The following is a 19,504-nucleotide window of genomic DNA, read 5'->3' on the forward strand; positions in this document are numbered from 1 at the left end:
ACACCGCCCAGCCGCTCAGGGGCGGCCCGCGGGCCGAGCGCGGGGATTACTTCCGTAAAGCGCTCGCCCGGCGCGCGAGCCGCGAAGGGCCGTCCTGGGCCGCAGCACGCATTCTGGGAGCACTCGCACCCTCTTCCTTCTCTTTTCACGCCCGAGGAAGGCCCTGCCGCAGCGAGAGCAAGTCAGCGATGAACAAGGAACACAGCCTTCCCGGGGTACCTCTGCACAGCTCCCCGCGCTGCCGGCTTCCCGCAGGAGGACCAGCGCCCGCTCCAGAACCGGGTTCCGCGGGCGGTTCCTAGCCCCTCGGAGCGAGGAGAAGGGCCGAGGCTGCGGCGCGCAGGCCACGCCCCGCGCCCCCGGCCGGCGGCCGAGGCGTTATGACGCATGCGCCCTTCTTCCGCGCGGCTCGACGTGACGCGCGCTCCCGCTCAGCCGCAGTCTGCCCCGCCCCTTCTTGCACGGCCGCTCGTCTCGCCCCCAGCTCCGTTCTCACCCAGAGCCGGCCCTGCCCACACCTCGTCTCCAGTCCTGTGAACAGTGGCTGCAGAACAACCTCGAGCCCTGCAGACCCACGTCCCATGCTCCCGTGGTGGCGGCGGTGATGGGCGGGGGAGTGGGGAAGAAGAATAAGCGGGATGGGGGGGCGGCAGTTGCCGCGGGCTCACTTCCGGAGGACGGGCGGAAGTGGCTGTGGTGGGTGGTGGGGGGGGAGAGGAGCGCGAGGGGAGGGCCGGGCCGCCGGGGGTCGAGGGGGTGGGGCCTGGGCCGGCCTTGGGGCCCCGGCCTCGGGCCTGCGCTCCGACAGGGGGCGGGCCGCGGCTCCCTGCCGACGCGGGGCGGGCGGGATGCAGGTAACGGCCCCGCGCAGATAGGGCCGGGGTCGTCCGGGCGGCCGAGGGGTGGGGGCCCGAGTCTAGAGAGGCTCGCGGCGTCCCCGCTTCGCCTGTGAACTCTGAGCGCGGGTTCGGAGGAGAAGGGTGGGAGGAGTTAAATTCTTGGCGGGGGGGCGGGGGGTAACGCCACGCCCCTACAGGAAGGAAGGCTGTGTGTGTGTTTAGGAATAAATTTAGAAGGGAGGAGGCGACGGGGTGGGCTCTCGGACTGAGAAATTGGAACATTGGGGCTGTTGCTGGCAGGACTTGGGCCTCTGACATTCCAGGAGAGTGCTCTCGGGAGTGGCCCCAGGAAGGAGTTTGACAGATTGGGAATTACGTCTCTGGCAGTTTGGGAAGCAGAGTGGGAGGTGAGAGTGAGGGGAAGGGAGCAAAGGATGCCTGTGAAAGGTGCCAGCATCTAGGTCTGGAATGGATTTAGTTGAGTCGGGGAGAGCTGACCAACACCCTAAGAAGCTTGGGAAATGTAGGGCGATTAGTGTGTGGCACTAATAAGAGGAGAACAGGAGGAGGATGTTCCTTTCTGTATTTCTTAGAAGACAGTCTCCACTCACCATCAGTGCTTTTGGTTACTTTTCTTAGTGAGAATGGGTGCTATCCTTCCTTTATCCTGAGCCATATATATGTATACAGATTGATGAGGTGACTGTTTTGGGGTGCAGTATGTGAGTGAAGTAGGTACTTTGTATAATCTTTGGAGTGTTTAAGGAAGAGTTTTTGATGGTAAAGCAGAGTAAAGGAATCTAATTTAGGTAAGGAGTTTTAAGAATCCATTTGGGTGATAGATTAGAGAGTGTCATAATGTTTAAATGTTCCGTAGATTGATACAGAAATCAGCCTCCTGGGCCATGCAGGTTCTAAGGCCTGTTTCTTCTCATGAGCCCCAGCAGAAGACGGATGGACCATTCCTCACAGTGGATGACTTCCCTTCCCTGAGCAGGAGATGGGATAGTGCCTGGGATCTGCCCATCGTCAGACTCTGGGCTTAATAAGCCAGCTGAATGAAGGGATGTAACAGACCCTTGGGAGGGACACTGAAGCCTGCAGTGGGGGGGGAGGGGCCTGGACATACCCCTTCCCCCCCAGACTCCTCCCCCTCAGAGTCCACTCAGCCATGGACTTTGGACCCGGATAAGAGGAAAGAAGCTGTACTTTGTTTGGTGTATCCGATTTGGAATTCTCAGTTTCAGAAATGGAGTTCTGGATGGACGTTTGATGGTCTCCGGGGAGCAGCTGAGAGAAGAGAAGAAAGGTAAGGCTCCTGCTTCATTTCCTGCTTGGTGTCTTTCTGCTCCTGTGCAGAGTGCTGAGTGGGACAATTCTGGGGACACTGCCATTCAGGAAGTCCAGTGATGTGAACCTTTCCCCTGATGGGTACACATGAAGCTTCACCTCTCCTTCACTGTCGGGGTGCAGCCTTGTTCCCAGGCAGGAGGAGTGCCTTGTACGGGGTTTTGAGTACTGGCAATGGTGAGGTTAGGCCAAGGAGAACTTGAAAAGAATTTAGGCCTCTGAAGGAAGGTTGGATTAGATTACCTGTAAGGGCGTCTCCAACACGGAGATAATAGGATTCCACATCAGTTTGGGCTGAATAAGACTCTGGAATGGATTACCCAGGCAGAGGCAGGCTGCTGTGTTTTGGGGAGCTAACTGAATAGAACTGCCTTGCTGGGGGGAGGGTGGAGGCAGTAGGAGACGGTCTAGATAGCCTCCTAAATTCTCTCCCCTCCGCCTCCCCGTTAGGCCATGAAGGCTCACTGAAAGAGCGGAGGAACAGAACACAGGCTTGGGGATCAGGATTTGTGTTTACCTCTGCCTTTCCAAGTCCATGTGCAGCCCTAGATATGTCGGTTAAGTTCTCTGGTGTTCTCTTCACCTGCAAAATGGGGATAACTAACTTTCCAGGTCCCTCACAGGTTGCTACAAGGAGCAAATGAATTGAAAGATTTTGAAAAGTCTCCAGGGCCACGTAACAGTAACATCGACATTGCTTGATGGGTTTGTGTAATTGTTATAAAGAGAAAAGCTCTGAATTAGGAGTTCTGTTCTTTTATTGAATTAGTGTGCTGGCTAAAGCCTTAGATGTCCTTAATTGAAAGCCTGCCCCGAATTTGTCTCATCCTGTTCCTGTTAAACTATACCTGGGGTTATCAATTGTGGAAATGGTGCATGGGGTCCAAGGAGAACAGACCGAGGGATTCTGGCCCTCAGGGCTCTCCAGTCAGCGTGGCTAAGTGTGCCTTGTTGGGGTAGCAGATTAAAGAGGGATGGAGGAAAATTTAAGTTTCAGAGGCCAAGTGTCTGACCCCTGGGAGGTGGAGCTGCATTTCTTGGAGCGAGCACTGGGCCTTTCCTTCCTGTGCCACGTGCTAGTCTTCTCTTCTGTTCTTTAAAATGAATTTTTTCAGACTGCCATCTCTTAGCCCTTCATATTTTCGCAGGCTCTGTTCCCACTTAAAGCAGACCTGTGCATGGTTACCTCCTGCCCGCTCCTTCCTTGAACTCTAGTTTACCTATGCCAAGATGCCTGCTTTTCTCAGTGACAACAAACAGTGGAGAGAGCTGCTGGAAATTTTGATAGTGGGCTGTGGCAGCCTGAGTGAGGGGCAGGAAACTTGGCTTCTAGCATCTCTTTGCCTCCCACTAGCTGTGTAACACCTGGGTCTCACATTCATTGGGGGCTGGCAACAAGAACTAAGATCATTTGCAAGCTGAAAATCATGTATGTATGACTTAGTTTCTTTCTTTTTTCCCCCTTCTTCCTTCCTTGCCTGAGTCTCCCCCGTGTCCTGAGGGCTGGGCTGGCAGGCTTAGGTGAAGTCACTGGCCCTGAGCTGTTCCTTCTCTGGTCTAATGTGTGGGGCAGCCCCTTTAAGGTCAGGCTTCTATTTTAGGAGGTCCGGATTTTAGGTGGGGCATGTCACCTCCCCCAGCATCACCCAGCAAATTCTTTTTGCCAGTCTGCTTAGGCACTGGGATCATAGTGATCCCTCTGGAATGTGTGGTCCCAGGATGCCTCTGCAGCCTTCATCCTACTTCGGAGGCCTGTGAGTGCTTCGAGGCATTTGAAGTACCACACAGTTGTGTTGTATAGTGCTTACGTTATGTGAAGTGTCCAGGCTGTTTGTGTCTGTTTTCCATCACCACATTGTTGTCAGGAAGACAGAGCAGGATTATTTCCACAGTTTGATATATGAGGGGAAGCTACAGAAGCCCTGAGCAGAAAGGGCTTGCCTAGGTGTGGAGTGGCAGATGCTGTGATCACCTGCCCTGGGCTGTGCTGCTTCTGTAGCATCTGACCTGACAAGGGCCTTCTGGATTCTGCAGCAAACCTCCAGGGAGGGGAACTCTGTGCCCTGTCAGACAGCCTTCTGGTAAGACATTTCCTCCTTAAATTGAGCTGGAATTCCTCTCCCATGTCATTTCCACTGAAAGCACTAGTTTTGCCCTCTGCCTGACCCACAAGACAGTCCTCTCAAGACAGCTGTCAGCCTTCCCACAGGGGCACCTTCTTAGAAGGGCACTAGGATGCTTGGGCCACTGATCCAGGACCAGTGATAGACTTAAACAAACATTGTGTGTGTTTTAACTGAATTTATTTATACCCTTCTTTTTCCCAAAAGGAATTGTAGGTGGCTAACCAAAAGTTCCATTTCACAAGCCTTGCTTAGTGATTTATTGTGTTAATCGTGTCTGTCTTCTTTGATCTTGATGAGCTGAGTTTCTGGGTCTTGATGGGGAGTGGGGATGTTGGGAGGAGGGGAAAGGGGAAAATAGAGACAACATTGATTTAAAACTTTGCTTTTACTTCTACTGATGGTTTCAAGCCAAAATCTGTCTTAAGTTCTTTCCAAATTGCAAAAAAATTCAGGGTATCTTGGGCATGGTTCTATGGGAGGGCAGTTTCCTGGATCAATTTTCATTGCTTCTCCTTATCTCTTCAGTTCTCTTCTGGAGGTGGTAGGGGTGGGCAGGATACACTATTGCCCCTTCTAATTCTCTCTTATTCTATGACCAGATCTTCCTCTTTCTTCCATCTTCACATAATCCAATCTCAGTTTCATCCCCAGAATCCAGGCACCTGGCTCCTTGTTTCTTCTGCCTTTCTTCTTCTGTAACCCTTCCATCAAGAGCCCAGGGCCTCTTTTCCCAGATCATCACCCTGGCACTCATCCCTCTGGCTTCTTGACTCTCAGACCAAATGTTTTCTCTTGCGTCCATCCAAGAATTCAGTCCATCCTGATTCTCTAAGCAGGTCCTTTCTTCTTGAGACAGTCATTTTGTAGTCTGGGAATTTCTACTCTTAGATCTTCCTGTGAGCCTTGGAATCTAAACAAAGGACTGTGGTGATGGGGTGTGAGTTATGGTGCACAGGGAGTCCCCCCGGTCCTGTTACCCATTAAACTGTCCTAGATGGAGAAAGAGTATTGTTAGAGTTGGGATCTGACATCTCATCAACCCATGTCATGGGCTTCCCACCTTTCAGCATCCCACTCTGCCCTTTGTCCTGGAGAGTGATTTTAGCTTCTGATATCTTGGATCTACAAACTAATGTTTCCCAACTTTTTACACTTTTAGGAAACTTTTATTATTTTCCCTCTTGCCTTGACAATGGAGTGTGAGTGTGTAGGCCTCCCATGTCCCTGTCATGAGGAAAAACTTAGAGAAGGGGCAGAGGTACAGAGACACTGGCCCCTGGCTGGCACGAGTGTGGGCTCGCATCTCCTGCCATGGTCCACACAATCAGCTAAGCTGGAGGCCTTGGACACACAGACACCAGCCTCACTGATGTGTCAGCTCTTCTCTCACTCTGCTCCTTCAGGGGTAGGCTCCAACTGCTTCTACCAAGATTTCCCCCCTGCCCCACTGTGCGCCGGTCTGCTGGACGCAAACAGCTTAAGTGCACTTGCACTCAAGGGTGCATGAGGGGAGGGAATGAGTGCTAGCTTTGGAGGCAAGAATGGCTGGGTCTAAAACCTGGCCTTGCCCCCCCAGTAGGTCTTCTTACCTTCAGCAAGTTGGCACCTACCCTGAGCCTCAGACTCATCTGTAGAACAGGATGATAATGCATACTCTGTAGAGCTGCTAGGAGTGTTAAAGGAGAGGCTGAGGGAGGGGTCTGGCTTGTGGAGGCCTCTGCAATTTTTAGTGCCTAATCTCCGTCCAGGGGCCTTTAGGGCGTGCCCTGCCTTTTGTTTCTCTAGAACCCTTCAGGTAGAAACAAGCTAGCAAAGTCAGTCGGTAACCTCACACCGCAAAGTTCCCGCCTGCTCTGTGCTCTGAAACCCAGGAGGGAAGTGGAGGTGGGAACAGTGTGGTGCCAGTAGAGTGTTCTGATCACATGGGAGGCCAGGCTCTGGGCTCAGTCCTTCCCCAGAAAGTTAGCTGCATCAGCAGCCAGCAGGTCTCAGCTTCCCACCCTCAGTTCTTAGGGTCGGATCCAGACATCTAGGCTCTTCCAGCGTGCTTCCCCCATCCCCTTTCACCGGGCTATCACAAAATCCTGTGACTGAGTCTTTTCCTCCTTGGGTGTGGTGGTTCTACCCTGGGGACAGGTCTGTCTGTCTCTCTGCTCTTTTACTCAGAAGTAACAGCTCTCATTCCCCACCTACAAAGGAAAAAACAAAGAAAGAAAGAAAAACAGCTGGCCCTGCCCGCCTTCGGCGCAGGTGTTTCCTCCGTGACCGCTCTTTCGGCACCCGGTTCCGGTTCTCGCATCCCTGCGCCGCGCGCCCCTCCGCCGCCCCGGATCCTCCTTCCCGGAAGCTAACGTCTGGCGGCTTGTTGGGGCAGGTCCCAGACCCTTGGCCTTGGGCTTGGTGAACGACTACCTGGGGTGTCCTGCGTACCTCTCAGGCAGGTCTCCGCCCCCTGCCCCCAAACTCCTTGAGGCTCTTGGCGCCGGGGCTGGGGAGGAGGAGACGCTGGGAGAAGTCTGGACTGAAGTGGGTGGAGGGTGTGGGTCGCGTCAGGTATCGACCCAGAGACTTGCGATTGGAAGCCGGAAAGGACCCACTGGTAACAGCTGCCTCCACAGCGCCTCCCAAAGTTGGGGACCCCGGAAAACTTGGGTTGCCCCCACGGCGGGTCACTGCCTAGCGTCGGGGGAGGAGGCGGGCCCGGGAAGAAGGGGCGGGGCGACGCCCCTGGCCGCCCCGCCTGCCCCGGGGACGGGGACGGGCCACGTTGTCTGCCGGCTGCTGCCCGGCGCGCCTCGGGAAGGGCCGGCCAGGCGGAAGGCGCCGGGGACGCGTGAGCACGGGCTGGCCCCGCGGCCCGGGAAGGGCGGCCCGGGTCTGAGCCGGGAAGTTGGGAAGGCCTGGTGAGTAGGGCCGGGGGCGCCTGCGTTCGGCCGCTCTGGGGCTCGTGCCGGGAGGGGACGGAGCCCGGCCGAGGGAGGCCCTGCGGGAGCGGAAGGGGTGCTCTAGGTGCGTGGGGCCCGGCTCGAGAAGCTGCCCATTTCCGAGCCTCTCGTGTCCCGCGAAAGCCCCGCGCCCGTGAGCCGAGCGACAGGGCCCAGGCGCCTCGGCCGGCCGCGCGCCCCCTCCCGAGCTGGGAAGTGGGAACTCTCCGTTCCGCTTTCGGAATCCCAGGCCTCCAGCTGTTGGAGGGAGGGCGGGCTCTGCGGGCAGGGGAGGCGGTGGTGAAACTCGGCCGCAGGGCGGACGTGGGAGCGGGGCCGGGAGGAGCTGGGGTCGCTGGAGGGGGTATGGGGAGCGGGAGTGGGGGCTGGCCTTTCCCAAACCCCGTCCCAGCGTCCTTTCCACAAGTTACTAGGGCTTCTTTCTCCTCAGCCGTAAGGAAGAATAGATTCAGTATGGAGAAATACAAGTTAGCAAGAAAACTTTTCCCACCTGTTTGCTTACGTGTGTGGAGTCCGGGCTCCTGTGACGTGTGAGGGCCCCGTCTTAGAAACTGGAGCAGAGGCACTGTGGCCACCTGATGTGCCTCTCCACAGAACAGTGAGCCTGGGGGTGGGGCTCCACCTTAGTTAACCCTTGCTCTTGTGGTGTGTTTAGTCTTTGCTTTAGAAGATCACTGGCTGAGATGTCCAGCTTGCTTTTCCTTTATAATATGAAAAGTCCTTTATAATACGTTTCAGACCACGTAGCCTTTTCTCTTAGAAGCTCCTGTCTTGGGGATGTGCCTCCCATCGTGTATCACTGCTGCCTGACTCTTCCATTGAGATCTCCTGGATCCCCACTTCTGTGTCCCTTTTTCACTTTAGAAAGCATTGTAGTATGTCTAACCCCCAGTGGCATGTGTGGCAGGTTAACTTATTTCCTCTTTGGGACATTGTCGCTATCCTCTTTATCATTAGGGACCAGGGACTTTGGAGATGATCCTAATCAACCTTCTCATTGTTCAGCTGAGGGAACCGAGGCACAGGTGGGTCAAGTGACCTGTCGGAGGTTACCTGGTTTGCTGGTACTGGATTGCCTCAATCGCAGGGCCTTCATGCTTTTTGCTACCCTAACGCCGTAGCCGTACTTCCCCTTCGCCTCTTCTGTTCTAGGGTGAATAACCTACATCCTTTCCCTCCTAGGTTTTATTCTCTAAGCCCTTGAATTATTTAGTGTATCTTCTCTGACTCCCTTTCAGTTCTTCCATCCTTCTGAAATTATGGAGCCTGGTATATGAAACTAGTCTAGCAGAAGCCTAATGATGAGCGAGAAAGTAATTGTTACATCTCCATTATTTATGGTGTATTCTAATCTTCTGGATTTTTTAGGCAGTGCTTTTTTATATACTAAGCAAGACAGGGGAAAAGTCTGTCAATATTCCTTCAACTCCCATATTTCATTTTAAAGCTAAATATGACTTCTCCATTATTGATCACTATGGGAAGTTGATTATTTGGTGTTGTCTTACTGTTTAAGAAACATTTTTGGCAGAGAGGGGGAACTGGTTGGAGAATACCATGGATCAGAGTGTTAGAAAGGGATCTCACAGCTCCTAGGCAGTCCTTCACATGAAGAAACTGAGACCATAGGGATTGGTGAGACCTGCCCAGAGCCTCCTGGGTTTTGGCTGAGGGTTTTATATACTGAAAAGTCTCACTCCTGATCTCCTGCCACCATGCAGATGTCTTTGTGCTTAGTGGTCTGGACCAGCTGTGTCACTTCCCTAAAGGAGTTGTGAAAACTCTAGCAAATTAAAACCAGTTTGAGCCTGTGCCTTGCTGGCAAATATTAATAACAGAACATCAGGGACTCAAGTCAGAGTTAAGGACTGTTTTATTTTAGAAAAGGAAGGTGTGGCAGATTATATTTTCCCAAGATGGCCACACCCGTAAGTATCCCATACCACATGTTGTTACAGTTGGACACTGTCCTCCTTCCACGCTGTGGTAAGGTTTGTGGTTGGGATTTCTGAGTCCCCTGACTTGTAAGGCAGAAGTGATCCAACGCTGAATGGTGAGAACGATCCAGCTTGTTTGCTTTCTTGGGACACTCACCTTTGGAAGCCAGCCATCATTTTCAGAAGAAGCCCAGGCCAGGTGGAGAAGCCACATGGAGGTGTTCCAGCCAGTACTCCAGCTAATGTCTCAGCTAATGCCAATAGCAACCTGCAGACATATGAGAGAATAGCCCTTTAGGGGAGTCCAACCCCCAGCTTTCAAGTCTTCCAGCTGGGGTCCCAGACATCATGGAGCAGACACATGTCATCCCTTCTGTGCCCTGCTGTCCAAATTCCTGACCCATAGAAACTGTGAAAGGGAATAGTGATTGCTATTGTTTTAAGCCGCTAAATGTTTTCATTTCTTCAGCAGTAAATATCTAATTAGGAAAAGGATGTGAGTAGAGGCAGGCCCTCAGAATTGGGACTTGGTGGGACCTGAGCACAGAGGGCAGGAAGAACTCTTGCCCTCCTTGTCAAGGCTGCTTAGAGTCTGTTTTACTCACTGTTTCAGGAACTTATTGCGGCATAAGGAATCAGCCTAAAACTCAGTGGCTTCAAACAACAGAATCATCTTATTTCTGTCTCAGCCGTGTGATTCTTGCTTGTGGTCTTGCATGCAGTTGCAGTCAGATGTGGCTGGGCTGGGATTATCTGGAAGGCTTCCTCCCATGTCGAGTCGCTGATTCTGGCTGCCAGCTGCAATACCTGTAGGCATCCTGCCACGTGGCCTGGGCTTCCTCTTAGTTTGGTGGCCAGATACCAAGAGCAGGCATCTCAGGAGCACTAGGTGGAAAGTATTGCCTTTCATGAGCTAGTCTCCTGAGTCACATAGCATCACTTCCTCTGTAGTCACAGATCAAAAAGAGGGATATAGACCCCACTCTGGAGGGAGGAGTCGTCACTTTGTAAGAAGAGCACATGGGATGGAATGTGTGGTGGTCATCTTTGGAAAATGTAATCCTTTACTCTGTGCTGGTTTGGTCTTCTTTTTCCTTGATGTAGTTAATAATGCAAGCAGTCCTCCACCTAGCCACTTGAACTTCATAACGTGCCAAGCGCTGTGATAGGCTTAGAGATCATAGAGTCTTTTTCCTAAAGAGTAAGGTGAGAGCCAGGGAAGGCATGGCTACAGAGTCTCTTACAGCATGGAAGAGAAAGACAGGAGGTGTAGAGAGAGTGCAGTGGGAGTGTAGTTGTGGGAAGGCCTAGCTCTGCTTGGGATGTTACAGGAAGACTCACCTGAACTGGGCTCTAGAGGATGTGAGAGTGCTTGCAAGTGGGGCTGTGGATACTATTTCAGGATAAAGGACCACCCAGAGTAAAGACAGACAGCAGTGTACAAGTGTACTTATTGGGAAACAAGTAGGCTGCGAAGGCTAGAGTATGGAGTTCCTGGGATTAGGTTGGAGGTGAGGTTGAAAGAGGATGTTTGAGTCACTTTTTTGTGAAGGCCCTGTGTATTATAATAAAAAGTTTGAGTTTTATTCTGTGGGCAGTGGCAGCCTCTGATGGTTTTTAAGGCAGGTTAATGTTGTGACCAGGTGTGTACTTCATGAAGAATACTCTGTTGTCTTTGGGAAGGTTGTTTGGAGGGAATTAAGATTAGCAATATGTAGACCAGCTGAGAAGCTACATCAAGAGTTCAGGCTTAAAACGATATTTCATAATGAGGAAAGAGTTCAGATTACAGGATTTGGGGGCTTGAAATGGGACGACGGCAGTGAATGAGCATCTGTCTCTTCCATTGTTGTAATTCTTGGGGCTGGATGTATTATAGAATTTAGAATTTTTTGGATTTTAAAAAGATGATCTGGTGCATTTACAATGTAGTATGAGATCTGGAGCAGCACACTGTAATCCGACGTGTTTATTTCCATAGCAAAATATGTGAATAGTTACACTAAGTGGGATAAATAAAGACTATAAATAGCCTAACATTAAATCAGATCAGATTTTGCCAAATGAGATTAGGTCGGGTTTTATTGCCAAATGAGTGTAGAAAACTACTGTTTTTTTCAGTACTTTTTGGACTTGAGAATTGCAGTTAAGGGGTTGTGGGCGTGTGGCATCCACACATAAGCTAGTTTTTAGGTCATAGGCAAGTCTCCTGAATGTTCAGGATCCTGGCATAGCAACTTGGCAGTGCTGGAGGAGCTGATCACCATCCTCCAGTAGCTTTTAGCCAACGGGATTTGACAGATGTCCACGAGGAAGTTGCGCTGGTGCTGCTGGTTGTGAAGGGGAGGTGGACCTCACGTGGTCCAAAGGCTTCAGGGAAGATGTCCTGGCAGAGACATGAGTCAGAGCATACCAGGTGAAGACAGAGAGGAGCAGACCAGGCATACAGGCACATGCAAAGGCCCTGAGATGGGCTTGGGTATTTGGGGCCTGGAAGGAAGCTAGAGTGAAGCAGAGACAGCCAGCGAGAGAGAGGACAAACAAGTGACTGGCCGGCATTTATGATGTCACGTGCTGGGCACTGTTCTAAACAGTGATGTGCATTATCTCACCCAATCCTCACAGCAACTCAATGGGGTATTCTATTATGGTTTCCCTCTTAGAGGTAAGAAAATTGAGTCTCAGAGATGTGAAAAAGCTGGGGGTGATGCCAAGCATTGCCCTCAGGCTGTCTTACTTGCCCTTGTTGCTGCCTTACCCTCCCAATGGTGGGACTCAGAGCAGTGCTCCCTGGAGGAGTGGGTGGGCTCTGCTGGCCAAAAGCTGGCCTTCTGGGTCAGGCACAGCCAGCTGCTGGAGGGTGCATGCGCTTGTGTATGGGCACACGTCACTAACTTGCAGACAGAGTGGAGGATCTTGCTTTGGAGAATATTTGGAGAAGCAGTAGGAAACCAACCACCCTGGGACTCTGGATGAGTCTGTGGAGAAGCGATGGGGCCTGGGAATAGGGGTGTTAAATTTTCTTATGGCAAAAGGAGTAAGTTCTGTTTGCGAACCTGAGGGCTGTGGGCTGGAGAATAAGGCCCTGAGTGCTAAGGTGGAGGCCTCTCAGGACTGGGGCAGCAGTTTCCAGCCATCATAGATGTTTACAGACTTAGTAAGATCTGTGCAGCTTAGAAGGGGCAGCAAGCGGGGGAGGTCTTCTAGGCCTTGGGTAGTGGGTGTAGGCTACCTAATTCTAACGTCTGGAGCACAGTGAAGGCTTTCACAAGTCATCTGATAGGTAGCAGAGATATGGTCCCTTGGGTTTTTGCCACCAGTCTGAGAGCTTGCTGGTCTGAGGAGGCTCATTGGTAAGTCAGAGACAGGCCTGCTCCTCCAGCCCTGAGGCCACCACTTCAACTCATGGAGTTCAGTCTCTTCTCCTTCCTAGCCTCTTTACCTAAAGACTTTTTCCTGCCCAGTCAGTTAGGAGACAGGAAGATGGGGGATAGGGAACCCCAGCCAGGAGATTGGAGGGAAGCTCCTAACATTGACAAATCTCCGGGGGGAGTGAAGGAGAACCTGGAGATCTGTCTCTCTCTTCTAGGAAACCCTGATTGGTATATAGGTGCTGGTAAACTGGAATTTTAATGACACAGTAAAACGGAAACAGACTTGAGGTTTCTGAGAAGACTGATCTTGTGGAGTTGTGGGGGTGGATGGTTTCTAGGAGGTAGATACGCAGTGGTGGTACTGGCGGGGGCTGGGGGATCTCGCCACGAGGGAGGCAGAACCCAGATTCCTTTAGAGGCCCTTCAGGATTAGCCCTTTGATACTGGCTACTGGAGAGCCCAGGAGTACAGCGATGACACCTGGGACCTGAGGTTTTGACTAGGATTAGAGAATTGGGCTGTGAGGCAGAGAGGGTAACTGGCAGAGCAGCTGGCATGAGAGGGCACATGCCTGAAGCTTTGGGATATCAAGGAGTGAGACCAGAGGCAGAGGGCCAGGAGAGCCATGTGGACAGGAATGGCAGCTGTCCGGGAATTGGAAGCTGTTGTAGATCTTTTGAAGTGGCAGAGTGAGAAGGCTGGGGGACCATGCTTTTTTCTTGTTGGATGTGTGTCCCAGTCCCTTGCCAGAGCCTGGCAGAGAGCAGGTGTGTGACGCATGCCACGGAGTGATGAGTTCAGGACAAACGGATTGTCCCAGTTGCCCTTACTTGGCCGTATTGATGGATGAAGCTAGTCGGAGCTGTGGGCCATTCCTCATATTTGATTTTTAAGAAACTTTATTTGAAAATAACTTCACACTTATGAAGAAATTGCAAGAATAAAAATGGTATAAGGACATTCATACTCACCTTACTCAGGTTCACCTGTTGTTAACATTTTGCTTCATTTTCTCTGTCTCCCATATATAAATATATTTTTGTTCTGAACTACTTGAGAAGTTGCATCTTTATGGCTCTCTACTTCTAATTACTTGAGTGTGTATTACCTAAGAATTGGGGTATTCTTTTACATGGCTACAGTATGGCTATCAGTAAGTCAACACTGATACTTCAGCCTACTGTCTATATTCCAGTGTTGTCATTTGACCCAATAATGTCTTTTTTTTAAGGACAGTTGTGTTGAGGAATAATTGACATACAGTCAACTGCACATATTTAAAATGTACCATTCGACCAGTTTGGACTTCTGCATATACCCATGAAACTATCACCACAATCAAGATAATAAACACACCCCCCCCAAACTTTCCTCGTGCCCGTTCGTAGTGCCTGTCCCGCCACCCTCACTGCTCCGTCCTCAGGCGACCACTGATCTGCTTTCTACCACTATAGTTGCTTTGTGTTTTCTGGAGGTTTATATAAGTGGAGTCATAGTGCATGTGCTCTTTTCTTGGTCTTTCACGCCTTGCACAATTATTTTGAGATTCATTCTTGTGTTATGCATATCAGTAGTTTAAGGAATTTTTATTGCTGAATATTCCATTCTACCAGTAAACTATAGTTTGTTTATCCATATTCCCCTGTTGATGGGCCTTTGGGTTGTTTCCAGTTTTTGGCAATTCTGAATAAAGCTGCTGTAGACATTGTGTGTAGGTTTTTTTCTGGACATATGTTTTCATTCCTCTTGGATATATATCTAGGAGTGGACTTGCTAAGTCATGTGATGACCTCTGTGTTTAGCATTTTGACAAACTGCTATAAAAGGACATTAGTTCCATACCTCACACCATATACAAAAATTAAAATGAATCATACACCTAAACGTAAAACCTAAAACTATAAAACCTAAAAGAGAAAAACACAAGAAAAGAATCTTTGTCACTTTAAGTTAGGCAAAGATTTCTTAGATACAATGCCAAAAGCATGATCCATAAAAGAAAAAAACCCCTGATAGTGGACATGATCAAAATTAAGAACTTCTGTTAACTTACATTGTCAGGAGAACAGGAGGACAAGGTTTTGAATTTTTGCCAGTCTGATGGGTGAAAAGTGTTATCTCAGTATAGTTTTCATTTGCGTTTTTTCTTACTATGGGTGAAGTTGAACATTTTTCATGTGTCTAAGGACCATTTTAGTATCCTTTTTGTGAGTTGCCCCTATCTTTTAGACAAGGATTTTTGGCCTTCTCCCCCCTCAGTTTTTAAAAGTTGTCGATTAGGGTATTGGCTCTTTATTTGTGATATATGTTGTAAATGTTCTCTCCCAGTTTGTCATGTGTCTTTTGACTTGGTTTATGGTGTTTTTAGTCATGCAAAAGTGTTTTATTTATTATTGCATCTGGGTTTTGATTCATATCTAGAAAGCCTTTGCCTGTACCCAGGTTATAGAGGAATTGACCCATGTTTTTATCTAGCACTTGTATAATTTCAATCTTTATATTTAGATCTCTGATCCACTTGGAGTTATTCTTGTGTACAGATCTAATTTTATTTTTTTTCCAAATAGCTGCATAGTTGTTATAACACTATTAATCAGACCATTTTTTGCCCCAGTATTTCTAGATATTACCTTTATCATTTGTTAGATTTCTTTGTATAGTTGGGTCTATTTCTGGAGTTTAAATTTTATTCCATTGGATGATCTGTTTATTTACATACCAGCACCACCTAGTTTTAATTACAGAGGCTTTGTAATGTGTAGTACTTTAATATATCTGGTAGGACTAGTCTGTCTTCACAGCTTGTTGTATGTTCATTTATTCTTAGGAACTTTGGTGTCACTTGTTAGCTCCATAGAAAAGTATTTCTGTTGAGATTTTTGATGATGCTGAGATGTTCTAATCAAGAACAAGGGCTTTTTAAGTCTTCTTTTGTGTCTTTCAGGAATTATAGTTTTGTTCATATGGGTTTTGAATATTTCTTAAGTCTCTTCCTAAATAGTTTGTCATTTTCATGGCTATTGTAAATAGGGTTTTCTCATCCATTATTTCTTCTAACGCCTTATTATTTGATATGAAGGCAATTGATTTTTTTTTTTTTTGGAGGAAGATTAGCCCTGAGCTAACTGCTGCCAATCCTCCTCTTTTTGCTGAGGAAGACCGGCCCCGAGCTAACATCCATGCCCATCGTCCTCTACTTTATATGTGGGAGGCCTACCACAGCATGGCTTTTGCCAAGCAGTGCCATGTCCGCACCTGGGATCTGAACCGGCAAATCCTGGGCCGCTGAGAAGTGGAACGTGTGAACTTAACCACTGCGTCAACGGGCTGGCCCCCGAAGACAACTGATTTTTGATGTTAATTTTTATATCCTGCTATCTTGCTCAATTCTTTGATTGCTTGAGTTGTTTTTATCATTGATTCTCATAGAGTTTTCCATGCATATTTTCATAGCATCAGCAAATAGAGATCATTTTGCTTCTTTTCCACTTCTGCCTTTGTGTTGTGTAGTCCATTGCATTGGCTGACCCCTCCAACAGAATGTTAGATAGTCGTGTAAATAGTGGGCACTTGGCTTTGCTCCTAACCTTCAAAGGAATGCCTTGGTGCTTCTTTATTAGGTAAGGTGCTGACTTTAGCTCTGAGGTGTGATATTTGAATTTTTAAGTCAGTAATCTTTGGGCAGTTTGAGTTGAGGAATGGGAGGCAGATTGTCTCACCCCACCTTTCCCCCAAGCTTTGGATAGAAGATGGGAGACGAAATCTGTCAGGTAGGGAAGGGAGGTGGGGTTCCTTTGCTCTCTCCCTTCCACCAGCATCACTCTCTACTTCCCCCTCAAACATATATTGCTTTTCTGAGGACTCATTTTGGAGTACAGGAGCATGTTGTCCTAATCCTATTTTCCTAAGCACGTTGACCTCCCAGATTAGGGGACAGGCGGCACTTTTCTAAGAGAACCCTGAAGTCAACCTCTGGCCTCCCTCCTCCTGCATTTTTTCATCTGTTCCTGGACACCCCGCCCTCCCCCGCCCCCCCGCCCAGTTCCTCCACCCTAGACAGCCCGATGCCTTCGTGATGACAGTCGGTTTTCTCTCTCTTTTCCTCAGGTGCATGGCTGCTGCCTAATCCCAAAACCTAGAGAAACATCCCTAGGACTGTGGGGAGTGAGCCAGGCAAGCCGAGGGCAGCCTCAGCCCCATCCTTGCCTGCCTCCCCTGTGGGGGCCAGGATGCTGAAGAAGCAGTCTGCAGGGCTTGTGCTGTGGGGTGCCATCCTCTTTGTGGCCTGGAATGCCTTGTTGCTCCTCTTCTTCTGGATGCGCCCATCGCCCAGCAGGCTGCCCTCAGATGGCACTCTTGATGATGACCCCACTGGACTTACTCGCAAGGTGATCCACCTGGCACAGGATGTTGAGGTGGAGCTGGAGCGGCAGCGGGGGCTGTTGCAACAGATCAGGGAGCACCATGCTCGGTGGAGCCGGTGGTGGAGGGTACCCACTGTGCCTCCACCTGTCCCGCCACACGTGTCTGTGACCTCACTGCCAGCTGTGATCCCCATCCTGGTTATTGCCTGTGACCGCAGCACTGTCCGGCGTTGCCTGGACAAGCTACTGCACTATCGACCCTCAGCGGAGCACTTCCCCATCATTGTCAGCCAGGACTGCGGACACGAGGAGACAGCCCAGGTCATCGCCTCCTATGGCAGTGCAGTCACTCACATCCGGCAGCCCGACCTGAGCAACATTGCCGTACCACCCGACCACCGCAAGTTCCAGGGCTACTACAAGATCGCGCGGCACTACCGCTGGGCCCTGGGCCAGGTCTTCCACAGATTCAAGTTCCCCGCGGCTGTAGTGGTGGAGGATGATCTAGAGGTGGCGCCAGACTTCTTTGAGTACTTCCAGGCCACGTACCCACTGCTGAGGGCTGACCCCTCCCTCTGGTGTGTGTCTGCCTGGAATGACAATGGCAAGGAGCAGATGGTGGACTCCAGCAAGCCTGAGCTGCTCTACCGCACAGACTTTTTCCCTGGCCTGGGCTGGCTGCTGTTAGCTGAGCTCTGGGCTGAGCTGGAGCCCAAGTGGCCCAAGGCCTTCTGGGACGACTGGATGCGCCGGCCTGAGCAGCGGCAGGGCCGGGCCTGCGTGCGGCCTGAAATCTCCAGAACGATGACCTTTGGCCGCATAGGTGTGAGCCACGGGCAGTTCTTTGACCAGCACCTCAAGTTCATCAAGCTGAACCAGCACTTTGTGCCCTTCACCCAGCTAGACCTGTCCTACCTGCGGCAGGAGGCCTACGACAAGGACTTCCTTGCCCGTGTCTATGGCGCTCCTCTGCTGCAGGTGGAGAAAGTGAGGACCGGTGAGCGGAGTGAGCTGGGGGAGGTGCGGGTCCAGTACACTGGCAGGGACAGCTTCAAGGCCTTCGCCAAGGCCCTGGGAGTCATGGACGACCTCAAGTCCGGCGTCCCAAGGGCCGGCTACCGGGGCATTGTCAGCTTCCTGTTCCGGGGACGCCGAGTTCACCTGGCCCCCCCGCAGACCTGGGAGGGCTATGATCCTAGCTGGAATTAGCAGCACCTGCCTTTCCCTCCTGGGCCTCTTCTTTGCTGTGTCATGGACTGAGGCAGGACTGCAGTCCCTGGCTGCATCGTCCTCACTGTGTTTCTCTCTTGGGTCCATTTATCTTCTTTATGTTTTTTTTCTTTTTTCGAATGGCATTCGAGTGCACAGATGATAAGGTGAGAGTTATTCTCCCGTTTTCAAGGGGGTCAAATCAGGGGAACCTTTCTGAGGTATGACTGGAGGTATTAAGCTTGTAGCGTCCAGGTTCCAGGTTTTCTTCTAGGACATCTCCAGGGAGGTTGTCAACTTAAGCTCTCTTGACCAGGCCTCTTTTTCCTATCCTGGCTCTTCCAGCCAGGGTATGAGCCCTCTTCCTGTACCTGACCCCTTCCCCTAGTTGGAGGGGGGCTGGGTTATATGAGAAGGAGACGTATTTCTGGCCAAAATGACACTAACCAAAGGAGTTTCATCATCAGGGTCCGGGTGGAGCTGTTAGGTTGTCAGGGTTTACTGCCTTCCTCCTGTTTCTCTTCTTCCCCCCTCCTTATTCCTGACTCCTCTTAGCTCTTTTTTCCCTGCATTCTAGCAATTCGTGATTCTAAGATGAAAAGTTGAAGGGAAGAAGCAAGACCTCTCCTCAGCTCATCCCCGGCAGGGGGACGAAAGCCTTGGTGTGCTGGGGCACACCTCCCTCATCCTGCCGCAAAGAAACAGACTTTGTCTCTGGGTTTCATCCTTTCTAAAACCGCTCCCTTCCCTGTCACTCTAGGAGGGTTCGTGCTGGCCTGGGGGAAGAGACATTAGCTCCTTGTTCCCCTTTTCCCCAGGGGTTTGGTGCACAGGCTCCTCCCTGAGGCCCGTGGCTTCTGGTAGCCCTGTCAGTGTGAGGTAGAACAGTCAAGACAGGATGGCCCTGGCCTCCCTCCCCTCTCCCCCAAGCATTCCCATGTCTGCTCAGATGAGGATGCAGGTGGCAGGTTGGAGAGCAATGTGTGTTTTTTTTCTTTTCTTGCCTGACCTCAGTTCATGGGAGAAAGTTGAAGCTACAGAATTATTTTCAAAAATAAAGGCTGAATTACCTGAAAAACATTGTGTGTGTGTGTGTATGTGTCCTGGAGAAGGAGGAAAGGGTGGAAAAGGAGGCAAAGGGTGGGAGAAGAAAGGAAAAGAAGGGAGAACAAGGACTAAGGGGAAAGACTGGACAGGTGGGAGGAAGTGGGTCAGTTGAAGGAAGGGAAGCAGAGGACTGGAAGAGGAAAGCGTGGATAAGGAGAGCTGAGGAGGGGCTGGGGGCATGAGAGCAAGGCCAGGCTTGCAGGTGGAGAGGGCCAAGCCCACACTCTGCTACTGCTAATCTCTAGAGGTAGGC

At 50.5% G+C, this 19,504-nt stretch overlaps 1 protein-coding gene across 7 annotated transcripts; it reads left to right on the forward strand.

The window, feature by feature from the left end:
* Nucleotides 1-433: 433 nt before the first annotated feature.
* MGAT1 (alpha-1,3-mannosyl-glycoprotein 2-beta-N-acetylglucosaminyltransferase) lies at nt 434-19,222 on the forward strand. 7 transcript variants are annotated; one of them, XM_070516900.1, is made up of 3 exons: nt 434-696; nt 1,717-2,148; nt 16,679-19,222. In XM_070516900.1, the coding sequence occupies exon 3, from the start codon at nt 16,801-16,803 to the stop codon at nt 18,142-18,144; it is 1,344 nt and encodes a 447-aa protein (XP_070373001.1). In that variant the 5' UTR covers nt 434-696; nt 1,717-2,148; nt 16,679-16,800; the 3' UTR covers nt 18,145-19,222. The 7 variants fall into 7 exon arrangements, with proteins under 7 accessions (XP_070373001.1, XP_070373002.1, XP_014687819.1 ...); XM_070516901.1 differs by having other exon boundaries at nt 504-601; XM_014832333.3 differs by lacking the exon at nt 434-696 and adding an exon at nt 724-854.
* Nucleotides 19,223-19,504: the final 282 nt, after the last annotated feature.

Source organism: Equus asinus, chromosome 9, assembly GCF_041296235.1.
Source record: "Equus asinus isolate D_3611 breed Donkey chromosome 9, EquAss-T2T_v2, whole genome shotgun sequence".
Taxonomy (NCBI): Eukaryota; Metazoa; Chordata; class Mammalia; order Perissodactyla; family Equidae; genus Equus; species Equus asinus.

What these genes read in the sequence shown, in the direction of transcription:
- MGAT1 (XM_070516900.1), top strand. Translation starts at nt 16,801, where the DNA reads ATGCTGAAGAAGCAGTCTGCAGGGCTTGTGCTGTGGGGTGCCATCCTC.